Raw genomic sequence first — 24,919 nt, 5'->3', positions numbered from 1 at the left:
AGTAATAGTAACTATTTTTTAATACTTCACTAGGAACTCGTTTTTCAATAAAAGGACACGTCAAGCCTGTTTACCCTTTTTCTAATGATATAAAAAACGAAGTACGTACCTATCCCTACGTAGTTGGTTACTAAATTCTGTTACTGCAATAATCTTTATCTACATAAAATATACGAACGAAAGTTGAATAAACTATATATTAAAATGAAGTACACAAAATCAGGAATTACATATGACAATATCATTCAAAATGGCCTCCTCTGGCCTTGACACAGGCCCTCAAACGACGAGGCCAGTCATCAATAGCGGCACGCACGATTGTCATGTATAATTCCGTCACTGTATTAATTATGGCCCGCGTGAGGGAGTCAAGATTTGTGTGGGGTTTAGCACAGGCTTTCTCCTCAATAACCTGCAATATGGCATAATCCAGGAGGTTAAGGTCCGGGCTGGAGGACGGCCAGTCTTCGTGGGCAATAAAGTCAATTTTGTTCCTTCGAAACCAGGCTTGAGTTATTTTTGCCTTATGTGCAGGAATCCTGTTGAAAGACCCATGGCTGGTTTTGAAATAGGGTGTGGCTTAAGGGCTTCACTATTGGTTCGAGAACAGTTTCCTGGTAAACTTTGGCCCCAGTTTTCACACCTTTTTCACAGAATTGGACGTGTGTTAGCCCTGAGTATGACAGACCCAGCCAAATCATCACATAAGAGGGATGATGGCCTCGTTGCACTCTCGGAACAGCCGCAATCGCCTCTTGATTGTTTTTTGCATACACTCTGTCATTCTGGCGGTTACAACATTCTTCAACGGTAAATTTTTTTTCATCTGTGAATAGTATTTTTCAGTGGCCATGTTGTGCGCACCGCTTCAATAGCACGCGACTTCTTTCTAGCCTCATAGTCTTTAATCGTCCATTAAGCAAATGACTTTTTTGTCTGCGGTAAGCTAGTCCAAGGTCTTCATTGATAACTTTTTTTAGGGAGCTTCTTTTTTTTTACTCTGAGTACTATTGTATCTATTAGTTGTGCGATAAACAAATTGCTTGTTGTTTTTTAGGTTTTCAAGCAACTTCAAAATCATGTTTGGCGGGTGCCCACATTTGTGCAACGCAATTACTGCGATACGATTCTTTTTTAGGTTCCAATTCATTATAGATACGGCGAGATAAGTGTTATGTGTGGTATATACCTAATTATCGCTTAAAAATCCACCACATTATGTCATTTTTTATTTTTTCAGTAGCATTTGTTTTAACGGAAATAAAGAGGTTGCAAATCGAATAACAGAAGTTAGTAACCAACTAGGTAATGAGTGTTGGCAAGTTTTTCAGCCTTTATCATTCCTTTTTTGTTATCCGTGCGATAACGATATTCAGTTATTTTATTCTAGTACAGTCAATTTGATACATTTGTCCCTAGGTATATATTTTATCTTAGACTAGCGTTTGCCCGCGACCTCGTTTACGATAGTTAGTACTTCATAGCAAAGTCCATCCCCTTAAAAGATGATTTTCAGGATAAATACCAGCCTTTTTTCCCGGGACACAAATTATCTACATACCAATTTAATCGATCCAGCATGAAAAGGTATATTCGTATGGATTTTAGAACATTTTTAAAAAGTCTCAACGTATTGTATTCTTTTCTCAACCCACGAATGCCAATACAAAATCAATGTCGTGATTTGGTTCTCGTATTTATCACGAATGTACGTATGTACGCGTTAATATTAGTAGCAAGGATACATTGATTGAGTTAGAGGTGTAAAATCTAAGATAATTTCGTGCTTCGAATTTGACAGCTAAACGAGATGGCGCTGTACATTTCCATACATTTTGCGGTAACTCCTACTGTCAAAAATTGTTTCATTTTCGTTGAAGTTTGACAATTTAGTGACTGCAAAACATGGCGCAGTACAACACCGTCTGTTTTTAATTTCAAACTAAGGGGCAAGTTTTTTTCTTAGACTACCTCTCTATTACAATCAGCTCTCTTTGATTAGTAGTTTACCCGGATCTGGTCGGGGTAGTCGACGGGCCGGCGCGCGGGCAGCGGCCGGATCATCATCTTGGTGCGCGTGAGCGGCAGGCTGGGGCCCTTGAACGAGATCCAGTAGATGGTGTGCGCGCGCCGCTCGTCGGAATTCACGTATACTCCATTTAGATTACTGTCAAAACGTAATACTCATTAATAAATCCACTATATATAGGGGAGAGCGGGCACAAATGTAACACCTATTAACTATTCAGGAGACGTGAGCAGGATCAAGCCTGCATATTCGGTAAATTATCAGCAACTGTTTCGTACCAGTATTTGTGAGATTAACGTTAATTTAATTTTTACTGTTCAAAAAAAAGAGTTTTATTTTATTTACGATATTTATGGTCACCCTCTTTGTTTTATCCATAATAAGTGACAAATTGAATGTCATCGGAGTCTGGTTACTTTTATAAAATCGTATCTCACTCAAGTGTGACATTTTATTTTCTTCATAATCAAAGTGCTGTCATAACGGTTAAAGAGGTTTTATCTTTGTTAATTAAGTGTTGTAGGGTGTCCATGATTGTAGATAATCAAATTTGTCCTTAAGAAAAAGTTAAATAACAGATAAAAAGCGTGATTGTTTTACTTAAATATGATGGTGAACGATTCATTAACATTTACTGATTGTGTAGGCTTAGTCCAGCTCACGTCTCATGAATCATCCTGTATACCTAAACTAAGCTAAACCTACAACACATGCTACAGAGCAATTGTTACTTTCCACCCGCTGTTAACGTTTGTCTCCGCTCTCCCCTACTTGATTTTTGCTGCGTTTGTTGATTTTGAAACACTAGATAAAAGCGAAAGATTAGAATATTTAGAATCATAATCGTAAGGGTGATTCTGGAAAACTAGGTACTTATAATCGCACATTCATAATAAGTACTTAGATGGCCTCCTATATAGATGCCCCAATGTTTTGTTCTGTTTTAATTGTTACCTTGTCTTTCTTAATGAAACTTATTTTTTATTCTTTATAAACGCCTCTGGGGGTCCTGGAGGCCAGTTAGTTAATTTACATAGAATACAATACAATCAAATCCTCTTTATTGCACAACCTCAGAATAAATGTAGAAACACAAATAATACATAAAGAGAGGTAAACAACAGCTATACATACTTATACTTAGTTACATATAAATTCTTAGTTTACCATAAAAACGGTGGTAATGAAAAAATAATAACATCGTTGGGCCATAGCGTACCTTTTGTCGCATTCCTTGTACCACCAGGCGCCGCCGTGCTCGACCGCACACGACCCATCCTTCCACTCGTCGTGGTCCATGTCCATAGCGGAAAACTTCTGCCCGGCGTGGTACGATAGAGAATCACCTGTTTTTGATAACCTGCTATTAGTGTGTATTGTAATTACATATGTGATTGATGCGTAAACAACATAAACAGGTTTGTTTAGTCTGGCTATTTAGGTATTGACAATCAAAACTGATCAAACCCTGCCGTCATCGATAATACCTACCGGTAAACTGGGAGTATATAGTAGTTAGTACTTTGAACCGCGGGGAAACATTGATCATAGATTTTTAAACTAAAAGAGTAGGTTTCTGAACATTTTCATCATGTATTTCTGTTTAGGTTGCCAACCGAAAATCAACTCCCTATCCCTATAAAATCAATGTTCAATATTTCCCCGCGGTTCAAGTTTACCGCCGTACTGTTTCACAATGTTATCCGATTTTACCATGCTGTCAAGTATAAGTGCCTAATAGTCCAAGATCCCAGAGCCGCCAGACCTTACTTATTTTCTCATGTATAAAATGTATGGGATGATATAGTGTTAGTATGTACTTTTAATGTCTTCAGAAAGGTATTTTTTTTAAATTTAATTGTTATTTCCCCTTTTTCTTATACCACGACGGTGGCAAACAAGCATACGGCCCGCCTGATGGTTAGCAGTCATTGTAGCCTATGGACGCCTGCAACTCCATAGGTATTACATACGCGTTGCCGACCTTTTAAAAATCTGTACACTCCTTTTTTGAAGAACCTCATACTGTAGACCCTCGGGAAAACCTCGGCAGGTAGCTCATTCCACAGCCGGAGCGTCCGCGGGAGGAAGTTCGTCTCTAGCCGCACAGTGCGCGATCATTTGGGTTCTAGGGTGTGAAGATGAACACCCTGCCGACGGCGGGTGGTGCGGTGATAGAAAGCAGCCCTGAGTTATAACGTACCAGCCGTCCCATAATATGTCCCGAGGGTGCTCATTCTGTACCCCTCGTACTCCGGGCCGATTGTCAGCACGGAGTAGGCGGCATAGGCTTCGTGGCCGTTCTGGGTCTCCAGCTCGACGCGCAGCTCGTACAGCTTCTGGTTGGTGAGGTAGTGCAGCTTGTCCAGCCCGAGCCAGAACTCTCCCGCGAGGTTACCGAACCCGTACTTGTAGTCAGTCCAACTTTTATAGAAATCTTGAGAACCGTCGAAACGGTTTTGGAATACCTGGGGATTTATCGAATGTGATAAAAATGTTTTGTATGTGGCTTTTGTTTCTCAGTTCTATTTTTTTGTTTCTCAGGTGTTACCGTTAACGTTCGACTATGTAGATGTACATAGGTAATTAATTGTTTTGTCCTAGGGAGGGTGTTAAGGCTCTTTAAAACGATCGGCCATGTATGTAAATTATTTGCCTATGCTTAAACCTGCACATTCAAAGACAATAAATGAGGCCAAATGATTTACGAAGGCGCGCGTCTTACCGTCCAGCCACCGCCCGCGGTGGAGAGGTCGCACAGCACGTAGAAGGGCTCCATACCGTCGGGATGTATCTTAAAGATGCCGGAGACGTTAAAGCCCTGCATCTGGATCTCGTAGCAGTCTAGCGGATACCGCTCCGAGCGGTCGACACGAACCGACCTGTGTGCAACGTTCAAATATATTATTCATAGGTAAAATTGTACGAACATCCCTACTGCAATGCGTCGGAGGGCTTAACATGTAGCACACGGCATCTGTCTTGGCCGAAATAATTATTTCATTGATCTTACTGCCTAACTCATATGTTATTATCATATTAACTGAAGCCAGTATATTTCCTTAACCCTTCAATTGTTGTCTGTTACATCGCTAAATATCTCGAAATAGAAATAAGACATATAAAGCAAAATGTAAAAAAATATACTCGTAACATTAACATTATCATAAATATTATAAGGAAAAAAAATCACAGCTCTATCATGCTTACTTTTTAGTAATTAACAAAAACACTTCGGAGTTTAATTTGCAATTAAACCATCTCAGCGTGTGTGTTCTAAATACAGGCCCGCAGTAGTAGCGGAGCTGGAGAGCAAGATGGGATTTTGGGATTTACTCGAGTATTTCACATCATGGGCTAGCATTAAAGGATTACGGTCCTAAAAATATCTTCCAGATCACCAAGCATTAGTCCACAATTTGAAAAGTAACATAAGCATACTCTATAGTGCTATACTCTATTCAGGGTCCATGTGATGTGATACCTTAAATATGTATGATTGCTTGTAAGAAGTAAATACTAATTACTGAACGTTTACTATTAAAATTAATTTAACTTTGTACTCTCAAAATTACTTATTGTATGATTTAATGACAATCATAAAAAAATCTAATTTAAAAACATCGAAAAATTATTAGAGTAGGCAAGGTGATGCACAATGTATGCACAAATAATAGAGAGTAGGTATTGTATTATCTACATACACGTAATAGTATAAAAATATGCGTAGCGTATTGATTAATTGTATATTTCGAGATGAAGCTATTGTTTACTCTAGGAGTATATTTACAAATGCTCATGTTTAAAAAACAGTTAGGTATAGCATTCACTTCCAAAACAATAGTAGGTTAAATACAACTCATCAAATGTTTATCCCATATGACTATTGATTTACCAAGAACTTTCTAATATTTAATAATATTTCATTACGATACAATTGTGATAAATAAGAAATTAACAACGAGTGGCGATAAATTAAAACACGATCGAAGGGCACCATATGTACTGTAAAATACCGCACTAATACGATAATTACCACTTTACGTGCCTATATCGAAAATTTAAAGGGCCGTGTATGTGCTGGAAAATGTCGTACGGTACACGTTCAAGGGTTAATTCGTACTTGTATTATAATGTACTATCGTTTCGTGCCCTAGTTCTGGAGGCAAGTGCCCCCGGCAAGACGAGCCAGGCGAAGCGCAAGGGCACTACCTACCTTTTCTCGAAGCACTTCGTCGTTTTTTGAACTCTTTTAGCTTGGGCTTGGATTATACCAGATAGACAAAATTCTCGAGATATGATGTCAATAGTGGACTTATTAAACACAAAAAGTTTCACTTGCATAGCTCTTATACTTTAGATTTTATTGATATCTAAAAAAACGCAGATTTCTTAGGGTACTTCCTGAAGTCTCAGAAAGCTGAAAATTGGTAGGTTATCCCCCAAACCCTTAAACTAGGGGTTACTAGTTTGTATGACACTTCTACAAATTTTGATGCTCGTGTTCTGAAAAGGATTTTTAGTAAATTACCCCCCATCCTTTAAATTAGGGCATGGAAGATTGTCATAAGCAAATTAAATTACAAAAAGAAGTGAAATCCCACCAAAAACATTATCATGTAAAATCGCTACTCTACACGCTATAACTCTACAAGCTTCTACAAACTTCACAAACACTACACCTTGTCAATATGAGCCTTAGCAGTTTCGCTACCGTCAAGGGGAAAGGGGCGTAAGGGGAAAAAAAATTCACTGTTCTTTACTTTTCTGTTATATTCTTGTAACGAAACAGCCAAGCCACATATTTTGACTAAGGTGTAGGGTGCAGAGTTACAATCTTCGCTCTACATGATTTTGACAGTGCGAGTCTTATGGTTTCGTCTTGATAACATTTTGCATGAAAATGTTTTTGGTGCATTTTAACTTTCTGAGCCTGTAATATTCGTCCAGTACTTACTACTACTATTTTACATAGATAAATGGTGGGAGTTACTTATTTTACATAGGTGGGAGCAACCATTAATACTTACTTGCAATCACATTTTTTTGATTTATGCTCCTGTAAAGTCCGTCGGAATTCAGAGATGAGGCTTGAAGCATCCATCGAGTCCGATCTGAAACGAAGCAAAACTATGACTTGGAATCAATCTAAGCTTTAATCTAAAACGTAGAATAAAATTACGTTAAATTATTATTACACAACCACCGCCGCTTCATTTTACCCGAAACCGTGTGAGTAATTGGAAACAGTATCTATGTGGGGAAATGGGAACGCTGAAGATTTTAAATACACTGGTAGGAATCGCTATTTAGTTTATTTTTAATATTGAAGCATATAAACTTATTTGAGTATATAAAATAAGGATAGCGGTATATTCATGTTCTTGTAAAATAATCCAGGCAAAATAATATTGTCAATAGTAGGTATGTATCGGTATTTACATTGTTGGACTACCTAAATAAACATTTTACTCATAGGTGACTCGGCCAGTGTTTTGAATTCCGCATTACTGTCTATTATCAAAACAAATTATGCCAGTAAGCAATTTTTATTATAGATATCGACTGATTCAAAACTTTTTTACTGGCAGTATTCTATACGAAAATTAATTCCAAGTTAATCGTCAACCGGGTTTAGGAAGATATGACTCCGACATAGTATTTCGTTTCATCAGGTTTAACTCCAAATCTCTTTCAAAATATTATTGATTGATCCCTTAAAACTTGATTCTATGATCTTCATTCCCATATTTTGTAGATTTTGAGCATACGATTTTCGTTAATATTAATTAAATACGGTTGTAAATCTATATAAAGTACCTACTTTTTAAGACACGCTTGTTCTTGCGGCATGCACAGTCAGGTTCAAAAGTGCATAGACAAGTTCTGAATGAAATCTCTCATAAATTGTCCATGCAGATTTGTAATCGAAAAAAAATTCCTCCAAAAACCTCCAGCAACACGTGCTATCGTCTAAACTTTTCGTTTCGTTGCTTGTGGGCCACGACGGGACGCACGCTCGGTGCTGACGCCACCGACTGACATACATGTGCTATGTCATGTTGGCGTTCGGCATCAGCGTCGAGCGTGCACTTTTTATCATGGCCATTTATTTGTGTGTTTATCACAGGTATTAGAACCTGAGTTATGGATGTTTTATATGTATATAAGTATTTACATATACCTATATATTATATATATCGTCGATTAGTACCCACAACATAAGCCTTATTGAGCAAATCGACCTAGTCCCATGGCAACGTGGGACTAGGTCGATTTGTGTAAAAATGTCCCATAATATTTATTTTCAACACACTTGCTCAAAACGACGTTTTTATTCCACCGATTTTTGGCTCCTAGATATTAAACACGCATTATTATACTATCCGACTGAGTTAAGAAGGTAACTGATTGCTAATAATATGCATGGAAACGGAGCCTTCTTAATTTGGTCGAGTAATACATTTTTTTTAACCAGCTATTAGGTGTTTCAAGTGTTAGTTCAAAGAGGTATATTATATTATAGATTATATTATCTCGTAAATTTCATTAATGAATAAACAACATTTTATCAATTTGATCTCCATCGGTCGAATAGAAAAACGAAAATATTAGCTTTTTTACATTTTTTCAATTGGCTGTTTGTCGATTTCGTTCGCGCCTTTGCCTGGCGCGCGCATTGAAATCGTGCGTAAAAAAAATAACGCGTCAGCCATTTTCCGTATTTGTCATAAAATTGGAATAGTATTGCATGTTTTTAGTTTATATATTGACGAAAATGTCATTTTCAAGCATTGAAAATGAAGAACACATAAAATTGACGCTGCCAGTAATACTAATAGAGGCAAGAGCCGAGAACGATATCCTTTTACCATCAAAATCGGGTGAAAAATAATTGGCGGCATATGAAACTTTTGTTGAATGGATCAGCAAAAACGCCCAGTCTTTCTTGGAAAACGTGTTGGTAGCTTACTTCAATGAACTGGTGAATACCTAAGTGCCTACAAGTCCAGCTCGCTTTGGTGCAATTATTCGATGTTAAAACTGTAAGCCACCATTTTGAAAATTGTACGTAATTTTACTGTTTTGATAAAATAAATCTAAATTATAAGTTTTGTTTTTTCTTCGCAAGTGTGCTGAAAAACGTCGTATGAGACGCGTGTGCTATGGTCATTACACACATCGGCTTTCTTAGTGCGCGCTCGCTTACAGCTCGCGCGCACAATATCGCCTCGTGTGTAAAATGACCAACTTAGCACACTTGTATCATAATGTATAACTATATATATAACTAATAATAACTATTATTACGACATTAAATGGGTTTTATACATTATTCATGTCAATAAAGTAAAATGTACGATAATAATTACTTATTTTGCTAATTCAATTGTTATTAAATATTTAATTTCTGTAAAGTAGTGTAGTTGTGTTCATTAAACGAAAAAGTAAGAGGCAACCCCGCTGAACTTTAAATGACAAATCATTTTAAAACAACTGCAGTTTCCTATATTATCTCTTTTTTTATAAATATTCCAATTTAATATTTTTCGCTATGGTTATTATGATCTGACGCAAAGGCAATTGCCAGTAAGTCCTAAGGAAAAATTTATGGCCATACATAGATACGTCTATTATTACTTTAATGGATTGATTATGCTATTTTGCCTTGTTTTTTGGGTTTCCTCGTATTCGATATGAAAAGAAAGGTGTTTAACTCGGGTGAAAGGCTCCAAGCATCATTTCATCCTTTTGTTAACAATCGTCTATACTAATAGCTCCAGTTTAACCTATTGTAAAGGAAAGGTAATTACGAAACCCTACACTGAGCATGGCCCATGATTTATTTATTAATTATTTAGATATTTATTATTCAAAATCTCACCTTAAACAAAAACACGGGGCATATGTCTGTAAAGAAAGTAATAGAGATACCTACGATGCGCTATTATATTTATGATATTTAGGTCCCTCCCTACTGTGTACCCCAATTAACTACCCTACTCTCCCACTACGCGAACCTACTGTATATTTAGCCATTGCAAAATTAGTTTGAATTCGTAATCCGTTACACGAATATACGCTTAACAATCGTATGAGGTTTCCAAAGACTTTTAAGTGTGGCTAGACAACAAATTCTTCTATGTCGATGGGCAGACTATATTAGGCACTGGTAGTGATTATAAAAATAATGAATACAAACTTATGTTCCTTCGAGGCGTAGGGCCGGTTCTTGACCTCCGCGATGGTGGCCATGATGGTGTCGATGCCGGCCGCTGCCGAGCGCACCGAGCCTTCCAGCTGCGATAGCCGCTCCTCCAGCCCCGAGTCCGCGGTGCGCCCCACTATCACCAACAACCACAAAACAATTACGACGCATATGATAATATTCCCTTTCAATAAATTGAGCTATCTCAACGTTTTAAGGTAGTACCGCTGGAGGGCCCAATAATTGATTCCACCCTATAGATACCTATACATACGCACCTACTACTTAATTAGTAACTTTTTGAATTAACTTAGTCTAATTCAGGCAGGTACATACTGACAATTAACATTTTCCTACCAAGAATAACTAATTATGCATAATAAATGAAAAGTCGGATGAGGAATGTAGTATGCATAATGGAATTGTATGCATTCATTATTAGAGTGAAGTGTAAATAGAGTGAATGATATGGGTGCACATTACACAAGTGTAAGATGGCGGCAGGCGCCAGGACTAACCAGCGGGGCCGCCGGAGCGCGGCGCGCCCTGCAGCATCAGCATCTTCTTCACGGCGCCCACCTCCGCCATCAGGTGATCCATCATCGACCCCGTCTTAAACACCGAACCTTGTCCTCGGATCGATTTCATTATTTCCCCCAGATATTTTAAAATGTCATTTGTTTTATCATGAACTTCGATGTCCAATCGATTAAGCTTGTAATCGATGCTATCAACTTTTTTCAAGTACTTTTCGCTAGATGAAATAGTGTCCATAATTTTCTCTATGACCGCCTCAGTGTCCGCCTGCCTGGTCACATTTTCACGCTTTTTGGAGTACATGATAGCGTCGTTTAATTCATGTTCGTACTCTTTCCACAGAGCGTCGTTTGACGAGTCACCTAACGGCTTCACTTTGGTTTCTTTGCTCGAGCTATCGACTAATGTTATAAATAAGCAAGAAAAATGAAGGATCGCACTAATCATGATGATATGATAAGATGTCATCTGTTCGCGCGAATCGAAGCGACTGACAACTATATACAACTAACAATAAAAAGCGCGCTGTTTACAAATCCGAAACAAACAATAAAAACACCACTAACACAATACGAATTACCTGCTGCGTACTCACCGCTTTCCCTTACCTACGTCTGCCTTTTTACCCGACTGCCGAAGTAGGGTTATTGGTTAAGGTGAATTAGAATTATGTTAATAGGTTTTTGGTAGAGTTGAAATTAATTGGTCTCGTCGAAAGAGAGGGCCAACGCAAAACTCTACCAAGGAAGGACATAGGTTAGGTTTATAACGAAAATAGTCATTATATTATTAAATATTATAGCTATAAAACCAACAAAAAATTATTATATATTGCGTTTTTAGTTCTTATGTTATAACTTATAGGGTAACGGCGGCTATTAACGCGGGTATCAAAATCGACGTCTAACACCGCGGTGTTTACAAATACGCATTTTGCAAGCAAATAGATCTATTGCCTAAGAAATAAAGAATACACAAAACAAGCTCATTCATTGGTCTATTGTGCCCATTAGTGTGCATTTGTGTGAGTGTAACAAAAAACTCGCGATTCGTCAGTTTGTGCGACGGCGGCGCAAGAACCGGTTGTTCCATACAGACGCGTGACACCACAGGTAAGTGCACTCCAATCTTACTTAGTGTTTTACGTAATAGTTATGGCAAATAAACTAGTGCAATGTCTTTTAAGAGGTTGTGTATTGTTTTCTACACGATTTTGAATTACTTTTAACTTAGTTTTTGACCGGGAAATACGTTTAAAATTGAAAATAAAATACAGCGGTGATAGGCGCCAATTACTTCTATGGTAAGTAATTCCGTGGTATGCCACGGTAATAGAAAAAGTGGTAGTTTTGTTATTTACTCTTTAGTTTTGGTACAAATTATCAATTTTATAATTTCTTTTATTTATTCCAATCTTGATCTATTCACGCTATTAAAGAGCTATTTCCGTGGTATGGAAAGTATTCAACTAACCCTTAATTTTTAACAAAAACTTCAGCACCGATTTCCTTGTTTCTGTGGGAACCCTTAATCTGTCAACTTTTTTTTATTTTGAGTTAAAACCTAAAATTTACTTGCCAGTTATGTGATTTTGTCTTTACAAGAAGCTTGTAATATACGTGTTTGATTTGGTTTGAATAACCATCTGTGTTTTATTCTTTTTATGGGTCGGAATTAGGTTTGATTAAACTCCAAATTAAGCCTATTACCGATGGTATGATCAGATTACCCTCGGTAATAGAATGTATAGAAATCTAGTACCGACCCAGAGAAATATCGAATGGGTCGGTAATAGGCTCTTAAAGAGTTATCTATTACCGAGTGACTATTTGGTATTGTATTGAAATATCGCATTTAGGGTACCGCAAGTACAGATTTCGTTGATAAAATTTAGACTTCAGTTATCATTATCAGATTTAAATTCTTCTGTTTTCTGATTCAGTTATTACTCTGACAAGGAAGGGTACCCAACTGCCGGACAATTCCGATTAGTTTTTTTTTTATATAATTTTATTTATACAGTAGTCCAAAATCTCACACATGTTTTTTTTTTAGCAATAAGAAAAGTACTGTGATTTGTTAGTTATAAACGGGTAAATTATAACACATAATATGTGAGAGACTTTATTTAACTTATTTAATTTTTCAAAAATATTAGAAATAAAAAAAATCATGTTTTTATATATAGTCGAAATTTTATAAGGTGCACGTTTACCATTTCACTGTGGTAAACTGTCACTCAGGTGGTAAACGTCCAGCTTATAAAATTTCGACTATAATTTACGCTGTGCCTTATGAGAAAATGTTACTTACTTGTTTTTTTTTGTGCAGCTAATTATGTCAGTAAGACAAATTCTTATCAATCTTTATAGCATTTAAAAATTACTTTATTTAATAACAGGCAGGCCTATTTGTCATATACGTCCTTAGTAAAACTTTACTAACAATAATTTTTGTTGTTTTACATGTAAAACATTCAACTTATAACTTGTTATACAGGTACTCGTGGGTACTTGGTAAGTTAATAACTATTTAATAGTATTTGATTGTGCCAAAGTGTAATTATAATCTCTTCGAATATATCTCTTATTTTTAAACATACTCCTATAGTTTTATTTTTTATTTTTGTGTCATTATTAAACTTAATGACACAAAAATAATATACAGAACCCACGTCGTTATTATTGTTTTAACCCTCGGTATTAGGTTTCGAATTTTGAGTTTGGTTTCTATTAACGAGTGCAGAAAAATCATGCCAATTGTACCCTCGGTAATGAAAGCTCAATTCGCGATAATAGAATCACAGCCTGTCCCCTTGCCACGGTAATAGAAGATTTGGTCATTTTGGCTTCAAAAAATATTTTAATACATATAATAACCCAAAATGAATCCAAAAACGTGTGAAACGGAAAGTTCATTAAATGCTCTGATGAAAAAAAAATATTCCTGGCTGTTAGACAGCATTGATACCCTTAATTTTTGGATCTCTTTTGAAAAGTTCCTTAACTACCACGGTAATAGGTGCCTTTACCCTAATCAGTGGTCGGATCTTCCGGTGCAACACCGTGGCATACCAAGTAGAAAACATAATATGGATATGACCAAAATTCCCGGACTTCGTTTGAAAAAAATTATTTCGATATGATAGGTATACTTAGATAGGCAGCTCAAATTACGAATATACTCTTAAACTAAATCCTTATCAATGCATTGAATATTCTTTACTTTAATTTAACGTAAACCTGTACAGTATTTTTAGTAGATATCCATATTATTTGTTATTATTATCACATATAACGCGGTTTATCAATACTTCAATAGGTTGTATACATATATCATTCCGTATCTTAATGTAACTGGCCACTTGGCACTTATGGTGCAAAGCAAGAAAACAAATAAATATTAGTGAATTGTCAAACTGACTGGATGACTGAAATATGTTTAATTATGACAGAGTTTTACAACACATCTTTTGTAATTGTTGAAAGTACATATATTGAAATTGCATAATAATAAATGCCCTGGCGGGATCCTAGGTTAGGTATTTTATAATGTGTTTGTATGCATTTTTTTATGTTTTGGTATTTTTTATTATAAAAAACCTTTACAGTACACATGGTGCTACTTTACCGCACTAGTGCGAAAATTAGCATATTACGTTACTGTGTCGAACATTTAAAGGGCCATATGTACTGTAAAACGTTCTACGATACATGTGCGAATAGGTAATTCGCAAATCGTGTCGATTTAAAATACTCCCTTCGGTCGTGTTTTAATTTATCGCCACTCGTTTCGAATTTCCTATTTTTCGCACGTGTATCGTAATGTATTAATACCTAAGAGTTAAGATGAATAAAGAAAATACTAACGCTTATTATATGCACAATGCACATACACTTATTTTCCTAAAATAAGTGTAAAATTTACTGAATGTAATATAGCCAGTAACTTACAGAGATGTGACTTATTTGAAATACTTGTATTTAAAATGCAAATACAAAATGCAAAATACCTATTTTGTATTTTGTATTTAAATACCTTTTAAAGAAAACTATTTTGTATTTTATTTCAAATAGTTTTTGGGACCTATTTTCTATTTTCAAAATACAAAATACTTTTTATTAGGTAAAGTAAGTAGGAGTTACAATTTCTTCTGACGTTACAATCCTTGCAACTCTCTCATTCTTTTATGTCGACCGGTCTGGCCTAGTGGGTAGTGACCCTGCCTATGAAGCCGATGGTCCCGGGTTCAAATCCTGGTAAGGGCATTTATTTGTGTGATGAACACAGATATTTGTTCCTGAGTCATGGTGTTTTCTGTTTTTTTTTTTTTTTTTTTTAGTTTATTTATTCACTATGAATTTTTTGAAACAGGGTTTAACACAATGTGCCACTATTGAAAACGTCTAGGGTTTATGTAATAGTTGGCGAGATTGCGCTGACCGATCCTTGTTTGCTTAATACTATTATTACATACTTAGTTATGTTTTCCTGTCGAAGCTGTTATTGTACCTATCGTTTAAATATCGACCTTATGTATATGTATTTAAGTATTTATAAATATTTATATATATCATTGTCTACCTACAACACAAGCCTTAATGAGCTTATTATATTATACTGTGGGACTTAGTCAATTTGTGTAATAGTGTCCTATAATATTTATTTATTATTTTAACATGAAACTGGTGAATATGTTTAGTAACGCCGCAAATTACCACAAGCGTAGCGAGAGATTAAAAATGTGGAATCTTAAGCGTTGCAAGGGTTTCAAGGCACGAGAGGTAAACAAACTTTTCTGCCCTGGTGAAACACAAACGAGACGTTTTCACCAACCAACGAGAGGTACCTATATACTAGCTGTAAACATTACAAATCTAAATTAATGATTTTAATAATTGACCGTTAAAAACCATCACTTAAAAGTCCATTCAACCGGTAAAATTTGCACTCTAGAGGACTGATATACACACTATTTTTAAAGAATAAAAAAGGCTTTCCAACTTGTAAATTCCGAGCAATACTAACTTTTTAATTCAGACTAGGTATTCACTATTTAAGAGTACCTTTTATCGCAAAGTATTTGTATTTTAAAAAAGCATTTTGAAAATACCTATTTTGTATTTAGTATTTTAAATACAAATTTGAAAACTATTTTGTATTTTGTTTTGAAATAGTATATCAAGGAAGTATTTGTATTTTGTATTTAAATACTTTTTATGAACTATTTTTCACATCTCTGGTAACTTATTCTACAATATAAGTTGTGGAATCCCGGGGTATCCATATTAGTATAATGTTTGAGGTCATTCACTCCGTGTTGCACCGGAAAATCCGATCACTGGTTATAATAAGAACTAAAAACGAAATATATAATCGATTTTCAACTTAATAATGCAGTGGTCGAAAAGTAGCTCATAGACGGACGGAAACTAAAGTGTCACTACTTTTGCAATAGTTATTTGTACAAGAAGACTCTTAGAAGAGAGCAAAGTTTGATATTTCTTCGAGTGCTTGTTTTGAGTCCCGTGCAAGCGAAAGATTCTATAATAGATTCACGAGCGTAGCGAGCGAATCTAATTTAGAATCTTGAGCGTAGTAAGGGACTCAAAACCGCACGAGATGTAAATAACTTTGATCTCGTGTAGTACACAAAATTTTTCACGTCAGTTAGCCATCAAAAAATACAACCTGAAAAAATGTAATCCGTCTTCATCACTATTTCACTCATGTCTTCTGAAGGTATTCTACTAATTAACTTTAATTAACGCAACAAAACAAAACGAAAGAAATTTCAATAAAATAATACGAAAATAATGAATTAACGAACATCAATTGACAGTTCAATCGACAACTTTTTTTTTTGTAAAAAAAAAACTTTGTAAGATACGGTCCGAATTGCGGATACTACTTTGGCAGTGGGGTTTGGTATATGTACGGTCAACCAATTTGATTCCTAGGCCACTATAGAACCATGTCATAATGACTTCTACGACAGTGCTTATTGAGTGATGCATGTCATGTATAGATTGTTTATAGCGACAAGTTCTATAGTAGCCTAGGATTCAAATTGGTTGACTGTACTTAGGTGTTGGGGATTGTTGCAAATAAAAAGTTCAGACGCGGTAACAATAATAAATGTATAATAACAACTCAAAACAACTTGTCGAGTTGACGTCTGACTATGAACTACGAGTATCTTTGACTCCCGCAATCCCGATGATTATAACCTTGCATCAGGTACGCAATAGGAATAGCGGTACAGAACCTATAACGGTTTCGCACATGGCGAATCTTCCCACGAATTACCCCGCTGGCTACAAATTGGTTTATTACTTAAAGTTTACAATATTCGGACATTGACAAAGAAATAAACAAAGAGAGATTAACACAAAGGCAAGTGCCGACAAAGGGAAGGAAACAGATTACTTATATTGCAATGCTTTTACAAGCTTATCCCTCTAACGGTCATAATAAACAGTTACGTATGCTATTAACTAAAATGCACATTACGCATAACGGGAAAAGCTAAATCAATACATTATTTATATAATATCATCTAAAGCTTGGGCGAGTGTAGGAGGCAGTCCCTACAGTACCCCCTTTGTCAACTATAGTAGAGATCGTTAAAAGTAGTTAAGTAGAATTATTTACTGCGTAACAATTGCGTGAATTTGTATAAGTCCATTGTTTTGATTGTGTAATAAAATACGTAAAATATGCTGTTTTTATTAAATTTTAAACTTTTATTTCATTAATTAATTATTACGAATGAAGACTCGTAGGGTGTTTTGGAACGATGCGGTCTGACTTATTTTGAGGGTCTATTATAAACCGTCAATATACCGTTGAATTACGTATGCACTTTTTTGTCTCTTTCTTTGTGCTCATGACGTGAAAGGGACATAGACAATTTTTTTTTCTGTTCACAGAATACATCTACTCTACTCACCAGTTTCGACACTATAGTTCTTATAGTTTCGGAAAAAAGTGGCTGTGACATACGGGCGGACAGACAGACAGACACGACGAATCCATAAGGGTTCCGTTTTTTGCCATTTGGCTACAATAGCACTCAATATTTTTTCTACTAAAAATTAAATCGAAGTATACAAGAATTTGAAATAGAGGTGGATTGTCAAAGCAAACTTTGTCGCTACACACTAAATATTGTTTTTAGAACACCAATAGATTTTGATCCTTATTCTTTCACTGAGCCATCTTCTAGAGCCACAGATTATATAATAGTTCTTACGAACAGATACTTATCTCTCAAAGAAAACGCAAATACCTACCGTTTTGATACCTACACAAAAAGACAATAGAATGACCTTCACCGCGCCACTCCCCGCACCGCGCGAAGCGACCGACACAACGCTAGGGTTGCCTACGCTTAGATATGATTTTACAAATAAGTAGGTAATTACCTATTTAAACAGCGGAGTGAAATATAATAAAATCTATATCTTATTTGTATCACACTTGGTCGGCAGGTTCCGCTATAGGTATATCGATGATGCCTACCTACTTTAAGTACAAAAAAAAATGTGCGTGGAGTCCCTCCGCGCGGAAGAAGTGAAACTTCGGAATGTGGAGATGAAAATAATTCTCCAAAATACATATGGTTTATATTAAGAGGTATGGTTATTATTAACCTTGTTGAAAGTCGCATAAGCAGTTTCACTTCAAAAAATATTTTAAATTAAGATTTATAAAAAATATAACGCTATATTTATTTACAATAACAATATACATAATGGATATATACAGATGATTACTATAACTAGCTTATATCTAAAGTAGGCCCTTGAGGCATTGTACCAAGGATGCTGGTGGCATTTCCTCGTTGTATCGCAATACTGATACGTTGTGCGAGGAAGCCGCCAGCTCTTCGGTCACCAGTTACGTCAACCAGACGATTCGCGATTTCTCCAAAAAACTTGTGCGCGCTGGGACCCCATGGACCTAGAGTTTCAACGCCAAATGGTACAAAATGGTACTCTCAAAATGGTAGATTTATAAAATAGATTTAATAATATATATTCTAAAATTCCTAAATAATAGAAAATATAAAAAGAAAAAATACAAAAAGTCAGGTTCCACCGAGATTTGAACTCGGATCGCTGGATTCAGAGTCCAGAGTGCTAACCATTACACCATGGAACCGGCTGAGCTAATCGACGAATTTACTCATCACAAACTCTTACTACTTTATGTTACCGATTATAGCGTTAAACGTTTAACGCAACCTTGTTGGAAGTCGCATAAGAAGTTTCATTTCAAATATAAGTAATATTTAATTCATGTCAAAATCGGCCTCGAAATCTACAGATTAAATTAACATTAAAACTTGCAGTTAGGTATACACACATAACAGCATAGCGTAAAATAACTATAGGTTTAAGCAAGTTGCAATCTTTAAAATATTTCGTTTATTCGTTTCATTCCGACGAAACATTTTAAAAGTCTTATGTCCCTGCAGTAACCGCAGTGTTTACGCCGTTTTATGAATCGCGCAATGAACTTAGCAAGAATTTGTTTTAAAACTTCGTGTAGTTTAATACCAAATATAGATTAACGTTACCCAATAAATAAAAATAATAGAAAAGGCATGAATACAGGTAATTATAAGATAAGGCCAGGTAAAAAGGTGGCCAGGCCAGGGCGTAAACAATATATTTAAATGGCAGTCAGTACATACTGCCATTAAAAGAAACATATACCAAAACGTTAGTTAGGTATACCTATATGTAACTATTTCAAATCCAAGTATATGCTTGTGTCGTAAAGAACATAACATCTTTAAAGAAAATTCAATACATACACGTACTTTTGAAATATCGAAAATAATAACATTAGGTATGAGTAAGTATATTGAGAATGTCTACCTACTTATTTTTCCTCATCTGTCGAAAGAACAACAGCGATATTTTTATGTTTCTGCATTCATCCACACAAGCCGTGTTATTTGTCCGTGACGAAGACATTTCCTTCGCAATATAAGAGCGCGCGGTGACGTGCGTCCGTGAGCGCGCGTGGCAACCAACTGGCTGGCTGACTTTTGTACCGTAGACGGGACGAGTTTCGTAGGCATAAATTCGAGCTCGCGCGGAGAGTTCCATAGGCCTGCTAGAGCATAGGCCAAAAGTATGGCGGCATCTTTTTGATATTTAACAAATTTAACACATATCAGTGAAAGAATTAAGATCAAAGTAAAATGACGTTCTAAAAGTTTTAATCATGTGTCGAAAGATGATAGTAAAATATACTGTGGCTACAAAGTTTTCTTTGACAATCCACCCTTTATTTCGAATTCTCTTTGCTTTACAACTTTTGTTTATTTTAAGGGAAGTACCAATACTACCAATTATTTATTTGGCAACTGAATTATTATATTGGAGACCAATTGTGAAGAACATTTTAAAGAGAAATCGACTATCATTAGTTTAAAAATGGAGTTCTTTTAAAATATTTAGATAGCATATTAAGGTAAATGCACATTTAAACTTTGTTTAAGGACAATCATTACTTATTGTCATTTTAATAAATAAAATGATCCTTAAACAGTTATTGTGGTCGAATAATCATTGAACCTATGGGTAGAAAACTTAAGGTGTTTGATTATGCCGTGATTAAGATTATGTTCATGAAATAATAACGGAATGTTAAAGTGTGTACAAACATAGGTAACCTTGTTGTACAGTTTCTAGAGCGTAAGATAGACTAGCTACAGTCGAGTTGATAAATATGTACATGTAGAAATCATATATTATGTGTTTATATTTTTTTATTTAGGCAACTAAGGTAAATTAAATAGGTATTAGAAAATCTGCTAAGACTCGAAACAAAAATTACCAACATCCGTATGATCCTTACGTACTCATATTTTGTAATAAAAGCCGCACATACGATTGTTTGTGATTCTGACTGACATTGTTGCTAGCTATCGATGTTATAGTAGGTAGTTATGTGACTGCTACATAATGAAAGGCATCAAAATATGAGTGGGGGTTTATAAAACGAGCGAAGCGTGCCTGCTGCTGCTACCTAATGCCTAATTATGTACAATTACATATACTGCTTTATCTACACACATATGTGTATAAGCTATCTATGATGTGTTCAGGAACCGCATGTTACGACCAGCACTGCGACATTGTTGGTAAGCTTTATCCTGGATATCAGGTAGCGTCTCTAAAATATTGCTCGCCAATTATATGTACACTGATTGATCGGTCATTTTCCACTAATGTGGTATAGTCTGTTCGGAAAGAGAAGAGTCGTGGATTGTATTGGGCCCCATACATTCCACGACTCTTCTCTTTCCGCACAGACTCTATGATAAATACTTAGTTCATGTCGTGATGCACCCGTAGTTGTTTCTTTTTAATTTAGAGACCAACTAGAGTCGGCCCCTAATATCAAGAAACATGCGAGTTATACAAAATAGTTTGCAACTTACATTTTACATCGAATAAAACGTCATCTCTGATATTAAAGCTCTCTGACTGATATTAAAACAGAGGTCAAATCAAATTCCTTTATTTTCCAGAGATGTTCGAATTGGAATGTCATTATAAAATCGAAATTCATGTTATTATTATAAATAAATAAATAATAAATAAAATGTTTATTGAGTTAGCACAAACAAACGTGATTTTGACTGGGCTGGTGCCTCTTTTTAAGCGTACATGACACTTGTGTCAAGACCAAGAGACACCGCTCTCCCGCAGGTGGTAACATAATTTTTACATATAGGTACAATAGCTAGGCTTAAGACTTAAAACGAACATTTTTTTTTAATAACTAAAAAAATAGAAAGAAATTTAGTAGGTATATAAAACAATTTTTAATGAATAAACACAAAACCCTAATATGGGACATAAAATGTATGATAATTCCCATTGAGTTACGGAAAATTCCATGCGTTTTCCATGACTCAGTGGAAAATTTGAGCTTATGTTGTACAAAATAAGGAATTCTATCTATCCACCAGATTTTATCAAAATCTGAGAAAAATAAAAAACGACAGCAAAATAAAAAGCGGCCAAGTGCGAGTCGGACTCGCCCATGAAGGGTTCCGTACCATTTATGACGTATTAAAAAAAAACTACTTACTAGATCTCGTTCAAACCAATTTTTGGTGGAAGTTTGCATGGTAATGTATATCATATATTTTTTTTAGATTTTTCATTCTGTATTTTCACTTTGGAAGTGTCTCTCGCGCAACTATTCAGTTTAGAAAAAAATTATGTTAGGAACCTAAATATCATTTTTGAAGACCTATCCATAGATACCCCACACGTATGGGTTTGAAGAAAAAAAAATTTTTTTTAATTTTTTGACGTATTAAAAAAAACTACTTACTAGATCTCGTTCAAACCAATTTTCGGTGGAAGTTTGCATGGTAATGTATATCATATATTTTTTTTTAGATTTTTCATTCTGTTATTTTAGAAGTTACAGGGGGGGGACACAAATTTTTTCACTTTGGAAGTGTCTCTCGCGCAAACTATTCTGTTTAGAAAAAATGATATTAGAAACCTAAATATCATAGATAGATACCCCACACGTATGGGTTTGATGAAAAAAAATATTTTTTTTAAATTTTATGACGTATTTAAAAAAAACTACTTACTAGATCTCGTTCAAACCAATTTTCGGTGGAAGTTTGCATGACAGTGTATATCATATATTTTTTTTAGATTTTTCATTCTGTTATTTTAGAAGTTACGGGGGGGGGGGGGGAGGGGGCACACATTTTACCACTTTGGAAGTGTCTCTCGCGCAAACTATTCAGCTTAGAAAAAAATGATATTAGAAACCTCAATATCATTTTTAAAGACCTATCCATAGATACCCCACACGTATGGGTTTGATGAAAAAAGATTTTTTGAGTTTCAATTCTAAGTATGGTGAACCCCCAAAATTTATTGTTTTTTTTTCTATTTTTGTGTGAACATCTTAATGCGGTTCATAGAATACATCCACTTACTAAGTTTGAACAGTAGAGCTCTTATAGTTTCGGAAAAAAGTGGCGGTGACATAATCGGACAGACAGACGGACATGACGAATCTATAAGGGTTCCGTTTTTTGCCATTTGGCTACGGAACCCTAAAAATGGCCCAGCTAGAGTGCAGTATTTTATTGACTACTACAGCTTATCCTCCGAATTATATAAATTCTATTGGTTTGCTTTTTTTTCTGTTTTTACTAACAAATTTCCAACCTCCTCTACCCCCCTATTTAATAGAGGCTACATACCCACACTCCACAGGGTTAAAATGCGCCCACGGTGGAATGGTCTCCATCTATACCTGTTTATTTCTACCACATTCTTACACAAACGATACAAAGTAAGTACTTACTCGGTATGTGATTCAGGGTCTCAGACACAGACTCTAGGCTCATCCGAACAGATTTCAGCAACTCTTCCATGTCAGGTAAGGGTTGTAACATCCTCAGGATTTCCGTTAAATATTTCATGACACTGGATGTCTTTTCGTGAAAACTATTATCGAGATGGTTCAACTTTCGCTCGACGGTCTCTACCAACTTCAAATATCTTTCACTGGACATTAGGGTTTCCACAAATTTTTCAACTACCGCTTCGCCCTTAACTGGTCGTATTGTTTTTAGTTTCTCATTTAAATACGAATTACTATCTTCATTCGACGCATCTTCCATGTTTATAATTTTTTTTTTTGTTTCCTTTCCGTTAGAAATGGTAAGCATTGAGATACTGAGAATTATATTTAAGAGTAACATATCAATGAGACTGCTGTCAGCGAGGGCCGTGCGGGCTACAATGACGGTCCCACGGAGTAAGAGAAATGTATAATAGTACCTAACTTATTTTAATAACATCTCGTCACAGAGTTGTTGCTGTAAGTGGCTTCCGGCCTAAGGAGCCCTGTTTGAAAGTTTGGATATTCATACGAAAATGTGTAGGTACAATGTGTAAATTCAAAATTAAAAAAAAAAATCTGCAAGTAGCTCTCAAGGGCTGTTTTACAAGTTAGTACACATTTACACAAACATCATATTTTCAATAATTCACACCCAACCCTTTAAATTAGGGGATGGAAGATTGTCATAAGCAATTTACAAAAAGAAGTGAAATCCCATCAAAAACATTTTCATGTAAAATGTTGCCAAAACGAAAGTTGTAAGTTGAGTATGACAATATTCAACCCCCTAATTTAAAGGGTTGGGGGTGATTTACTATTAAAAATCCTGAAATACGTATCTGCCTATCTGGGGGCACCTTTTATACAGTCTGCTTTTTTTTTACTGATTCCCCATGCAAACTTCAACCCCTTTTTCCCCCTAACAGCCTTTTCCTCCCCCTTTTCACCCCTATGGGTTTATTTTGGGGTTGACAACTATTCTATATCTTTCCCCGTAACAAAAACTACGAGCCCCAATGCAGAAGAGTTCGTCAAGTCATAGATTATTAAGTATATGAATCTTATATCAACTCGTTTTATTTCTAGAAAGGCATTAACAGCAAGCGATACAATATTATACTCCATAAATACAACGTTGCTTTTACACTATTGCACAATAAATACAATGTAAGAAAAAAAATCCTAGGTATATTTATTCATGTATGGTTTCACAAAACAGTTCGGCAGGTTCTTAATTGATGCAAAATAGTTTGTACATGCCTAGCGTTAAGCCTCTTTAATGTTATTACTCAAATAAATAAAAAGCGGCCAAGTGCGAGTCGGACTCGCCCATGAAGGGTTCCGTACCATTTATGACGTATTAAAAAAACTACTTACTAGATCTGGTTTAAACCAATTTTCGGTGGAAGTTTGCATGGTAACGTATATCATGTTTTTTTTTTCATTCTGTTATTTTAGAAGTTACAGGGGGGGGACACACTTTTTTTCACTTTGGAAGTGTCTCTCGCGCAAACTATTCAGTTTAGAAAAAAATGATATTAGAAACCTAAATATCATTTTTGAAGACCTATCCGTAGATACCCCACACGTATGGGTTTGAAGAAAAAAATTTTTTTTTTAATTTTATGACGTATTAAAAAAAAATACTTACTAGATCTCGTTCAAACTAATTTTTGGTGGAAGTTTGCATGGTAATGTATATGATATATTTTTTTTAGATTTTTCATTCTGTT

General features: G+C 35.5%; 1 protein-coding gene and 1 non-coding gene across 3 annotated transcripts in view; both read right to left on the bottom strand.

The window, feature by feature from the left end:
* Positions 1 to 24,919, bottom strand: part of LOC133516453 (angiopoietin-related protein 7-like) — a 25,882-nt gene extending 963 nt beyond the window's left edge. Inside the window, exons 1-7 of one of the 2 annotated variants that reach the window (XM_061849420.1) lie at positions 23,145 to 24,919; positions 10,233 to 10,374; positions 7,060 to 7,143; positions 4,755 to 4,911; positions 4,233 to 4,497; positions 3,249 to 3,375; positions 2,011 to 2,167 (exon numbers count right to left, since the gene is read on the bottom strand). In XM_061849420.1, coding sequence (XP_061705404.1) covers positions 2,011 to 2,167; positions 3,249 to 3,375; positions 4,233 to 4,497; positions 4,755 to 4,911; positions 7,060 to 7,143; positions 10,233 to 10,374; positions 23,145 to 23,544 — 1,332 coding nt within the window. In that variant the 5' untranslated portion in view covers positions 23,545 to 24,919. Of the gene's footprint in view, positions 1 to 2,010; positions 2,168 to 3,248; positions 3,376 to 4,232; positions 4,498 to 4,754; positions 4,912 to 7,059; positions 7,144 to 10,232; positions 10,375 to 10,756; positions 11,633 to 23,144 lie in introns of those variants that run through there. The other variant, XM_061849411.1, reaches the window with a different exon arrangement.
* On the bottom strand, positions 18,870 to 18,941 carry Trnaq-cug (transfer RNA glutamine (anticodon CUG)). The gene has a single exon. It is a non-coding gene; the product is annotated as a tRNA-Gln (tRNA).

This window comes from Cydia pomonella, chromosome 1 (genome assembly GCF_033807575.1).
Source record: "Cydia pomonella isolate Wapato2018A chromosome 1, ilCydPomo1, whole genome shotgun sequence".
Lineage (NCBI taxonomy): Eukaryota > Metazoa > Arthropoda > Insecta > Lepidoptera > Tortricidae > Cydia > Cydia pomonella.
This window is presented reverse-complemented; position numbering and strand designations above follow the sequence as displayed.